This window comes from Amphiura filiformis, chromosome 19 (assembly GCF_039555335.1).
Source record: "Amphiura filiformis chromosome 19, Afil_fr2py, whole genome shotgun sequence".
NCBI lineage: Eukaryota > Metazoa > Echinodermata > Ophiuroidea > Amphilepidida > Amphiuridae > Amphiura > Amphiura filiformis.
The window spans coordinates 42,078,912-42,091,317 of NC_092646.1; the positions used below are offsets into that span (position 1 = coordinate 42,078,912).

The 12,406-nt window shown below is 37.2% G+C and overlaps 1 protein-coding gene across 2 annotated transcripts in view; it reads left to right on the forward strand.

Annotated features, from left to right (window-relative positions):
- Nucleotides 1-12,406, forward strand: part of LOC140141329 (transmembrane protein 135-like) — a 361,936-nt gene that overhangs the window by 39,209 nt on the left and 310,321 nt on the right. For both annotated transcript variants that reach the window (XM_072163166.1, XM_072163167.1), the window contains exons 3-4: nt 35-124; nt 8,882-8,915. In XM_072163166.1, coding sequence (XP_072019267.1) covers nt 35-124; nt 8,882-8,915 — 124 coding nt within the window. The remainder of the gene's footprint in view (nt 1-34; nt 125-8,881; nt 8,916-12,406) is intronic.

Here is a 12,406-nt window from a genome sequence, read left to right on the forward strand (position 1 = left end):
TTATATAATATATTTCTTCCCTTCTTGTTTTCAGGAAAGTTTTTGGTGGTTTCAATTATACATTTGCTTTTACGGCTGGTGCTATTGCATCTGGATTGGCCATCCTCATGGAGCGTAAGAGTAGGTAAGGAACAAATGGGCTGTTCCATTTGAAATTCATACACCCCCTATGGAAGACATGACCTTAATCTTCCACTCAGGGGGTGTAGATTTCAAATGGAGTCACCCATTCCGGGCACCCATTCAGGTAACCCCATTTGAAATTCACACTCCCTGTGTGGTAGGTTAAAGTCATGTCTTATATAGGGGTGTATGGATTTCAAATGGAATAGCCCAATAGGTTATGGAGCTCAAGTGACACATGGAATCAATATAATGGTGACAAAGAGTCTTGCCCATTTGCTGGTTCACAAACTACTGTATAAGTGGTCATTTTCATGGACATAATTTTTTGTGATTTCCGACAAAGGGGACATATGCGCATGTTGGTTATGTCACAAAGCTCATCACTTAACAATGTTATAATAATACTGTGCATAAAAACAAAACAAAAGCAATTTCTTTTACTCTAAACCTAAATTATGAAATAAAATAGTCAATTGATGGAGAATTTTATTCTGCATATTTTTATACCTCATTCGGCACAATGAAAACGAGAGCATTTCAAAAGTGACAAAATTTACATAGACTTTTCTCTCGAAGCATGCTAATTATGAGTACAGCGAGTGTGTGTTGTTGTTATATCATGCTGTAACAAGCCCATTACAAAAACCGGCAGGAATGGACCGAAGGAAATATCAAAATTTGTCACTTTTGAAATACTCTCTTTTTTATTCAAATTGGTATAAGTTGGGGGAATAAAGTTGCATAGAACTGAATGAGGTATTAAAATACGCAGAACAGCATTCTCCATTTATGATCACTTGATTTGGTACTTTAGATTTAGAGTCTTCAAGAAATCGCTTTTGTTTTAAAGGTCCGTGACCCGATCGACAGCATCATCCCCCCGATATTTTTCATTGTTGATGAGGTTTTGGTATCACATGATAGATACTATTTTTCTCATTTCTTTTCTGAAATTTGACGCTCCAAGTCGATGTATTTCTGGAGAAATCATGAATCACAGCGGTTTTTACAGGTATACCAGTTTGTAAATACTAAAACTTCGTCGGAATTGTGGGGACGGAATTAATTGCGAATCATCAGTCGCCTCAACAGCTACTTTGGTTTCGCGTCATACACATTCTGTGAAAAAAGCGAACCACACTAACTGCTGAGGAGACGGTACGCCGTATATAGTTATACAATTCCAAGATGGACGAGGTGGGCGATTTAGCTCAATCGACTAGCGCGCGTTGTGTTTTACCGAAAGATACCGGTTCAAAACCCGGTTTCGGAAGTTTTTTTCCTCTCCATTTTTAACCCAAACTTTTTATATTCATTTGAAATGTACATATTGCAAGGGGAAATATATTTTGTTTCCTTTTTTCTGAAACGAACGAAAAAAACCAAATATTTCCCGCTCAATACGGGCCGGCATTGTACAGCATTGTCGCATAATGAACGGGAATTGTTGTTGTTGATTGCCTGCCCATAATGCAATTCACGTATACCAAGGTATTGGATTGCAAATTTGGCTATTTATTCACATTTACGCTGAAAATGCTCTGGTTTTCTCACAAAGCAGCATAAAGGGGCAATATTTGATATTATTATGTAATTTTAAAGACAATCCATATCCAAAACCAATAGGGTTACCCCCCTTTAAGTGATGAATACTTTTTGCGCACAGTATACGCAGGCGAAGTGATGTAATAATCGGATTAACTACCATAGCAATAGGTGAAAACAATTTTTGAATATACCGTGCTGCACTGGTACGTTCACGCAGCACCTCTGCTTTTAACCATATCATGCTGATCACATGCACCTGTAAGATTAGTAGCTTTGAAAAGACCGGTATTGTATTCAATCTATGATTGCAGACGCAGACATACACAGATGATGAGTGCAACCTGCTTGTAGTGCAGAGCGATGTATTCAAAAATTGTTTTCACTTATTGCTATGGTAATTAATCCGATTATTACATCACTTTGCAAGCATATGACAAAAGTTCACATTTAAATCCTCTATTCCTAAATTTAAGGGGGTACTACACCCATGCTCAATTTTGTGCCTATTTTTGCATTTTTCTCAAAAATTATAGCGCATTGGTGACAAGTAAGATATATTATACGGGCAAGGACTACAACTACTGCACTGGAAATTTTATTTCAGCGCTGACAACAGTTATGGAGTTACAGTCAAAAATGAGGGAAAACCTATATTTGATCAATAAATCAATAACTACTTGGCTTGAGTTGCTGAATTTTCAGTGCAGTAGTTGTAGTCCTTGCCCCTGTAATATACATATCTTACTTAAAATTGTCACCAATGTGCTATAATTTTTGAGAAAAATGCAAAAATAGGCACAGAATTGGCCAGGGGTGTAGTACCCCCTTAAAGTAAAACCTTCATGAAAATTACCAGTCACTCAGTCTGGAGAAACAGTTTGTCTAATGAATCCAATAAAATTAGACCTGGAAGGGAAGCTATACCGTGTTTGCAAACGGTTGAAAAAATCAATGGTAATGTGTTGAAACTGGCATGCCTGTCTGATGAAAACACACCTGATGGTCAGGGACATTGGATTTGCACTGTAAAAAAGCTTTTTTTTTATTGCGGGGAATTGCATGATTTGTCAGAGAATGCGTTGAATTTGGCTGTCCAGTTGAAACCCATTCATACACCCACTATGGAAGACATGACCTTAATCTCCCACACAGGAGTGTATATTTCAAATGGCACCCATTATGATCCCATTTGAAATTCACACTCCCCTGTGTGAAAGGTTAAGGGCATGTTTTCCAGGGGGTGTATGGATTTCAACTGGATTAGCCCATTGCTTTTTTTCACCCAGGCTTCAGCCCTGGGTGATATTACATTCAGTTTAGACCTTGTCATTTGAACCCAAATTGGCTACTTTGAAACGAAGTAGCCAAATGCATTTGCTTCGTCCTCATTAAAATTATTTTACAGGATAATGCAGAGTATCTAATGGATCTGCAGGCTACTAAAAAACTAACCTCACTTCCCATGACAAAATTCATAAAACTATATTCAGTAGAGCTTGACTTTACCCAGGGAATGGGTGGAATATTAACCTCATTCAAGTCCCCATGACAATTATTCCTACAGCTGTTCTGTAGCCTATGAAGTTATTTTTGACATATAGGGATGATGTTGCAATATGAAAGTTGACCGGTGAATGGCCATGGCCACTAATTCATGAACTTGGCTAGCTGGCTGGCTGGTCTGAGGTCACACTTCTTAAACATCTATGATTTGAATTGCATTGTTGTTCTCATCACAGACTGAATTAGAAGGAACCATTAGAAGGAACCTACTCCTGCTCCCATCATGCAAGTTATTCCACTTAGACTGTTTGATATAGGCTTACTTTTATCAAAATAATTTAGTATTGATTAAGCATTTGCCAGTGAAACATTCTCACTCACAAAAATCACAGATACTCAACATGAGAATCTGTGCAATGTTTGACAGAGAAGGTCACTAAATCTGGCCGTCACAAGTTCATAATTAGTTTTGATTGATCTTCATGTACCAAATCATTTACTTTAAATTGATATCCTAGCTGTGACCTCTGAGCCAAATGTTCTATAGCATAGTAACACCACATGCATTCATATATATACATTTATATACAAACATATTGGCATAATGGGGACTGGTGCTCTCTGACTGCAGTCAGAGGGCAACATGTAGTACCAGTATGGCTAGTAGCATACAGGTAGTTCATTATACTTAGGCCTATTCAGCAATCCATAGCTCAGTTGTGGAGTACTAGTTCTTTGGTTGAATCACCACCTTCTTGACTGATCAGAAGACCTGTGTTTTATATAGGCTTACTGCATACACTGCCTACCTCTTTGCAGCTATGTGGAGCTAAGGTGGGGCAATCCGGGGGGTTGTGCAGTCATGTGACCTCCGTGATGGCCTGGGTATTCCCTTTTAAAGGGATTTTATTAATAGAGCTTTTCACAAGATTTATGTGGGACAGTACTGTATTTGCCCGTTTCCGCAAATCTGCAAGGAGAGCCTTGAACTGGCAATAGACATGAAAGGAAGAATTATGCAACTTCACACAATTTTATATGACTGGTTCAATTCCCATTCATGTATGCTGCCAGATCAAGGCTGTCCTCACATATGGCGGAACCGTGCAATGGCCGAATAGCGAAAAAATTGTTCTGTATTGCAATAAAACGAAAAAAAGTGTTTTTATCATAAAATCTCAGTGAGATTTTGCACAAAATCAGGCTTTTGAATATTGTTATACTTTCTTTGTCAATTTATTGTATATTTATAAATGATAAAAATGCTGTTTAAATGCATTTTATGGAATTTTGTGGGAAATTGACATTTGTGTGTAAATGCGGCGTGGAAAACAGAACATTTTGCTGAAATATTTTGTGCGAAAATCATTTGTCCCTGCTGTTGGTCGTTTTTGTCTGGCCCTTAAATCCATTTCAAAATCAAATTACCTAATCTGCAGTCTTGTTTCTGTTTGAGTTTCTGTATTTATACTAGAAGGTTGGGGTGTATCCCTTACAGTCCATCCCTTAAAGTGAGCTATATAAGTATCTCTAATAGAGGAAACAGATAAACAAACAAACAGATATACAAACAAATAGACAACCGAAACAACAACATAAGACGGTACTCAAGTTTGGTTTGGATAGGCATGCGCTGCTGAGAATTTGAAAGTGGACCCATCCATATACTAATTTTCCATGAAATTTGGACACATTGCTTAAGTTAAAATTTTTGCCCAGATTTAATGCAAATTGCCAAAATATTTGCTATTTACAACAATTTTGGCTACAGTGAGACAAAATTGGGCTAATTTTAAGAATTTTGGACACGTCGCTATGCCAAAAGTAAAATTTTCGCCCATATTAAATGCAAATTGCCAAAAGTGGACTCATCCATATACCAATTTGTCAAGAAATATTGACACATCGCTGTAGCAAAAGTCAAAATTTTCAGTTAAATTGAATGAAAATGCCCAAATTTTCTTGATTTAAACAATTTTGGCTACAGTGAGGCAAAATTGGGCTATTTTTTGAAAAAAGTTGCCCAATTTATTTTTGGCCAACTTTATTTTGACAATTTTTTGAAAAAAACTAGGAAATTTTGAAAAAATAACTCATCCATAATTAGTGGATAATTAAATCTGGTCAACCAGAAAAACTCACTTTTTGGTCAGATGGAATCACCGACGTTTCGGCCAAAACCTTTGGCCTTCAGCTGGGTGGATGATTTAGGGTCATCCGAGGTCAATCGATGAGGAAGTTGCTTGATGACCCGATCCCAACCATGTGACAGTTAGAGTGAATCTGTCACATGGTTGGGATCGGGTCATCAAGCAACTTCTCATCGATTGACCTCGGATGACCCTAAATCATCCACTCCAGCTGAAGGCCAAAGGTTTTGGCCAAACGTCGGTGATTCCATCTGACCAAAAAGTGAGTTTTTCTGGTTGACCAGATTTAATTATCCACTAATTGATCAAATCCCAGATGACTGAAAGTATACACAGTGTAACTCATCCATAGACCAGAATTGGCCTAGAAAAAGGGGTCATGGATTACCAAATGTCTGAAAATGCTGCCTGTGTTTGTGGCATGTCCTCATGTGATCATGCATATTGAGTACCCCCCCTGGTCTTGAGGTCCTGTATGCTCCATTATGCATCTCTCCATCTCCACCCTTATCTTCTTTAGTTCAGTGTGGAAACAACAACACAAAATCTGCAATAAAAATATGTTGAAAACAAAGTATAAATCAATTAAAGTTTGTGATATGACCTTGGCAAATATTCTGCGGCAAAAAATGATGTCCGCAAATCAAATCCAAGTGTGAATTTGGCTTAATTGTGGGCTGATTAGCCTCAATGTATAGCATGTTTGTACCGAAGTGCCCGCTATGTGGTCAGCTGCTATAGATACAGGCCCGGGATACAGGGTGTTTCAAAATAATACTATTTTCATGGTATTTGAAGCTTTATTTGTCCACCAATATGATTAAGAAAATATCTTTTTTATAGCTGAACTTGACAAAATCGATCTTGCTATTTCAGATGTGTGACCTGATCATTCCTTCATTTTGCACCATCAAAGCACAGATTTTGGTATTAGATGAAAGCTGAAATATGTGTAGTTCAGGTGATTTGGACAAGAACCGGTAAAAGCCATGTACATGACTACATGTACTTTTCTTAAAAACTATGGGCCACTGTAATACACAGTTTTGCTTTTTAATTCAACTCGCTGGAGCAATTTAACTCCAAACCCCAGTGGGTTCAGTTTGTATTTAAAGGTAGGACGTATGACCGTTCCAGGATTTGAAAATGACCCCTATTTAACGGGGAATCGAGGACATTTGCAGCAATTTTACCCCCTATTTTGCGTGAAATCAAGGAAAATTTGCCCCCAAATACCTCCCCTATTTTTATCATTTTTTTCATGTTGTATACAAGGAATCGAGGACATTTTTCCAAAATAATACCCCTATTTTTACCATTTCAAGGACGCTTTTGAATTTCCCCCCCTATTTCACAGGGAAATGAGGACAATAACGAAAACTGTAGCGGTAAAACGCGGACAAAAGTCCTAGAAATACACCCTATTTTGCTCCAAAACACCCCTAATTTGGACAATCGCGAACAATTTTGTCCTCGAAAATTCAGCGGATATTTCTTGAAAAGTACCCCTAATTGGAACCATCATGCGTACACATTGTCAGTGAAGACTGAACCCACCAGGCTCCAAACTTGGCTTGAGAATTCTTTGGGGATGAGCTTCCAATATTTGAGGTAAAAAACATAATGATGATAAAATTGGACCAGCTACCTTAAGGGCTGGGGTATGAACGTTTGGACAGTATTTATTGTGGGACATTAGAGCACATCAGACATATCGTATTGCATTCTGAATACGAAGAATGTCATTCTGATATCAAATAATTTTGATTCTTTGAAATTCGCAATTTAATACACATTTTATGGCAAATCATTAGAAATTGATATTTTTGATATTTAACAGTACTTGAAGTAAACTTTATAAATCTGATGATTTATACTTAAAGTGTATGTAGGTGGGATGAAAAGCTGACGATCAATTGAAAATTTTGACCTTTCGTATTGAAGATATGGATTTTTTCCCAAAACACCAAAAAAATTTGGTCTTTTGGGGAAAAAATCCATATCTTCAATATGAAAGGTCAAAATTTTCAATTGACCATCGGCTTTTCCTCCCTGCTACATACACTTTAAGAATATGTCGTTAGATTTATATATTTTACTGAGGACTGTTATATATCAAAAATTTGAAAAATATCAAATTTTTATAATTTGTCATAAAATTTGTATTATATTGTAATTTTCAAAAAATGAAAATTATTTGATATCAGAAAGACATGCTTCGTATTCAGAATGCAAATCGATAGGTCTGAGGTGCTCTCATGTCCCACAAAAAATACTGTCGAAACGCAATAAACGCTCAATTTAGATCCCTTAAAGATGAGATAAAATGAGATATTATTTGAAAATGTGCCTTATCTCATCTAAGTGAAACTTTAATGTTATATAATATAGTGGGATGTCTTTGAAAAACATGTAGTGAGACACCCTGTATAATGTAGTCAACTATATAACATGGTTAGTCAGAGCTTGCCAATGTGGTCAGTGATAATGTAGTTAGTCCAAACTAGGCAAACTGGAAGGTATGATTTAACTTGGTTATCCCAAGTTCCCAGATGTGTTTGTGGACTGCGGAACATTTACTGCATATAGCAACTGCTTATTAGTGTGGATATTCGTAGACTCGGGCCAGCCAGAAGTGTGATCAATTGAATTTAATAATGGCTAGTTTGCGGTCAATGTCTAGTACGTTCTTATGCTTTTTGGATCTAGAAATACCATCCATAAACCACGGATGTCTGCAATTCCTGTGTATCCATAGATGCACTGAGATTTCTCATGTGTGTGTCCCCCGGGGGGCACTCGACTTTGGAAATGACGGGGATGTGCAGACAGCATTTCGAAACTAGGGGTCTTTCAGTGAGAAGGTCCCAAAATAGAGGGTCTTTCCGTGAGACTGGGGAAAGTCTGACCAAAAAAGGAGTCATTCAGTGACACTGGGAAAAATTTTGGGTCAAGATATAAAAGTTGATACTAAATTTATCAAAATTTGAAGAAAAATGCTAAAAAAATTGGGTCATTCATTGAGAGATTATCAGAAATTTTCCCAAAATGTTTGAAAAAGGGGGTCTTTTGGTGACAGGAAAACAAAAAAAGGGGGTCATTGGGTGAGAGGGAGTTCAGTAAAACAAAAAAGAGGTCATTGGGTGAGAGGGAGTTGAAACATGTGGCCGCATATCCCCGTCACCCATTTTTAGTGAATGCCCACCCCGGGTGTGTCCTCGTTTGCTAATGTTTATAAAATCACACACATTAGGCTTAGTGGACATCCATCCGGGCACTGCACTTATTTATCTTACGACATGCAAGTTGTTTACAAACATGCAGCTTGTTTTCACAGGCACTTGTCTTGTTTCCACTGGCCAGTGTTTCCCAGTTGTAACATTGTCCTGCCCTTGCCTGTTTGTGTTACTACCGGCAAACATGAACAATGGCACTTACTTAATATGTCCTTATAATCCAACTCCTCTACTATGATTCTGTGCATTTTTAGTATTTTTGTGCATTAAATTTGTATTTATTAAAATGCTTTATTTTTGTTTTGTTTTCTTCTACAGGAGAGGAGTTTTGGCATTATACATGAGCAATTTGGTGAGTATCAAAAGGGCTGTACTTGATGGGTCTTTGGTAAAAAGTTGATTTTAATTTTTGGCCCCCCCAGATTTGACCTTTTTGCTTATAATTTAAGAACGATGTGTTGCAGGTAGGTCAAACTATACTTTTTCTGAATCATTGAAATGAGAGGAATAATTTGTTGTGCTTTTTAACCAGTTTTGAGCAAATTTGACCATTGTATTGACCTTTGACCTTGAATATGGCCGGAGTGCCGGTAATTATTTTTTGTTAACATCTTGAATGTGTTATAGGACCATAAAAGGAAGCTAAAAAAATTGGTTTGATACGAGTCCTGGGGGATACACATTAAACCCTGGTATATCCTGGACTACATGTTTTACCTGTCACTTCCTGCTTGGTAAGGCCAAAAACAATTAATTGTTTGCTTGCCCACAGGGCCTCTTCAAGTGGAAGGGTCGGCGGCTTTTTTTTTTTTTTTAAATTTTCTCTCAAATACAGGAATTGGATCCCGGAATTGGATACACCACGCCATGGCCCTTTCTCCTGCGCTGCTAACGCGATCTTTGACAACTTCATTCTCTCTGGTATAACTAGGCTTCAAGAGAAAATGCAATCGCGAAATTCTCGCAGAGATTCTAGCTTTTGCATCATTGCTCGCTTTTTAAAAATTTCTCTGTGAAAGGCGCGGAACGGCTCTTCACATCGCACAATATTTCAGAATCGACATCACAGCAACCAAATTGAATTATTTAGTCAATAAAATGGTCCAACTCGATCACAATGACAAAATTTGATGACAGCGTGAGTACAATTTTGACAGTCATAAACATTTACCACAAGATCCGATATACCCGGAAGTGAGCACCCGATTTGCTTTTTATTTCTTATAAAAAAGAATTATGGGTAAAATGGGCGAGGGCAGGCTTTGCAGACTCGGGTCACAGTGCCATCGTGTATAGAAACCTGAACATGATTGGCTGATTATCATGTTGCGGATGGGTAGATATCCAATCACTGCATTGGTTAGAAACTTTTATTGATTAATTGTGGTAGTATTGATTATATAATTGGCTTTGGTTGTGTTTTTGCTATGGCGAGTGTTGAAATTCAATTTTCGAAGGTATTTTGTCCTTGTAGGAGAAGGTTTTTTGTTTCATTTTTCATAAATTAGAAGAAAAAAAAAAAAAAAAAAAAAGTTTTTACGGTCGGCACAAATTTTACGGTCGGTCGGCTGTGGGCAAGCAAACAATTAATTGTTTTTGTCCTAATGACGCCACAGCATGGTGTAAGTTGCGTAGTCTAAAAACGTGTGCACCATTCTCGATATCGTAGCATAAAACGCTTGTTGGAATGCTCTCTCACACACAGACACATTTAAATGTCATTACCAAACTCTAAACAACACAAGGTATAGGGTTCTTAAGATCTTTCAGATGACTCTTTGTATAGGGATGGGTGTGGGGTGTAAATAAAGCCACTTGAGGTGAACCAATTTTTTAACATTTTCTTAAAAAAAAAAAAGAAATACATGTACAGTCCTGGAAAAATTAGTCCACACTTGCTCAAAACAATTTACAAATTGTTTTGCTCAAAACAATTTAAAACAATTACAAATTGTTTTGCTCAAAACAATTTAAATTGTTTTAAAACTGTATGCTGTAATCAGCGGTTTGTGGTGCCCAGGGCAAATAGGAAATGTATGCCCACTATTCAAAGGGGGGAACAGTGGACCTGCTCCCATAATGACTGTTCCTGAAACACTGCATGCTGTGTGCGCAACAATTAGCACAAATAAGACTAACTTGGTGAAAATATAAGGTAAATTTTGGCCTTAAAAATGGTCTGTCTCATAAATGAAATGCCGCTGAAGCATGTGTAAATTTTGACTTTCACCATTTGAAGGGGGAACTGAATCTATTGATTGTTGATGGTTTTGTTCAACATTGATAGGAGGAGACATTTACCAAACGAGGGTAAAATTGTATCAGATACATATTTCATGGTAAACTTAAATTGACAAATCACAGCACTAGATAGCATTAACAGCCAATCATCTGGTCATAACACATCAACAGGACTGACCACAATCATGATCGACGGAGTGACATGCATTGGCGACATAGGCGCTGGAATTCAATAGTGATTTTTTTTGTTTTGCCTCATTTGCTCAGCTCAAAATTAAAACATTTCTGGAAATGAAAACTAATATTCTGTGGAAAAGAAATGCAAATCTATTTCTTATGGAAATGCTACAAAATGGCTTTTTAAAAATAAACTAAAAGTAGTACTTACCTTATGGAGGTGATAGTGTGGTTCATCTTGGATTGGTAGATGTGTGTTGTCTCTCTATTATTTACCGGTATTATAGAAAACTGATGTGCAGATGCTAGCTTCACCATTTACATAAAAATGTAAAAGGCTACTGACATGAACTACTGCGTGAAAGTCTCTGCACATCAGTTCACTGGGAGCCTGTGCGAGTCAATTATATTTTAGTAGGTGTTGTACATAAATGTAAACTTAAAGAGTCTGATAAATGCTGACAAAGAATGTTGTGATCACAACTTATGCAGATGGCTGTTAATGTGCAGATGTTAGTTTTACCAGATGTAATGGCTACTGACGTGAACTACTGCGTGAAAGTCTCTGCACATCAGTTCACGAGTTTTTCCTCCTCCTCCTCTTCCTTCTCCTCTTCCTTCTCCTCCTCCTCTTTCTCATTAATGTTCCTTTACTACTACTTTACTTTTTAAATATTTACTCCTTTACTTTTTCACTTTCTTCTCTTACTGATCCTCCATAACAAACCATCATAGCCGTATGCTACGATTTTCACTAAAAATGCTGCTTTGAGGGCAATCAGGTCTAGAGCTTTATACTCCTTCAGTGCATTGCACTGGTAGACCAGATAATACATATTCCAAGTTTCTTGTTGGTTCTTTAGGCCATACTATACAAGCAGATGTGCCTTCTTCCTTAAGCCTCATCCAACAGACAGTCATCTCATGATAGTATTTAATTTGCTTATCTATACTGTCTGCTTTAGGTGGTGACCAGATTTCACCTTCCCTTGCAGAAGACGGGTGTATCTCAAATATTTCTCCTGAGCTTCCCATCATTTGACTCTTTTAAGTTTAATTATGACACTTACCTATAAAAGACTCGCACAGGCTCGGAAAGAAGAATATATGCTACATGTAGCACAAAAGAATGAAAGATAAAGAACACACAGGTAGGAGTCATATTTATATACAATTTAAGCATGTGACACAGATGACGCAGAGTATTTGCATTTCTCAAGTGATACTATATATGGTAATGTTCAATGTTCATAAGGTAGGCGAACTCCAGTAATCTAGAGCTTGCATGTTATCTAAGGGGATTTCCCGTAAATATCATAATGGTTGCAATAATAGATATAATGTAGTTTAAAATAAATCTGAATTAGTTCTTAATATAAGTAATTTCAAGATGAGTGAAACATACTTCTTTTAATTTGTCTGCAA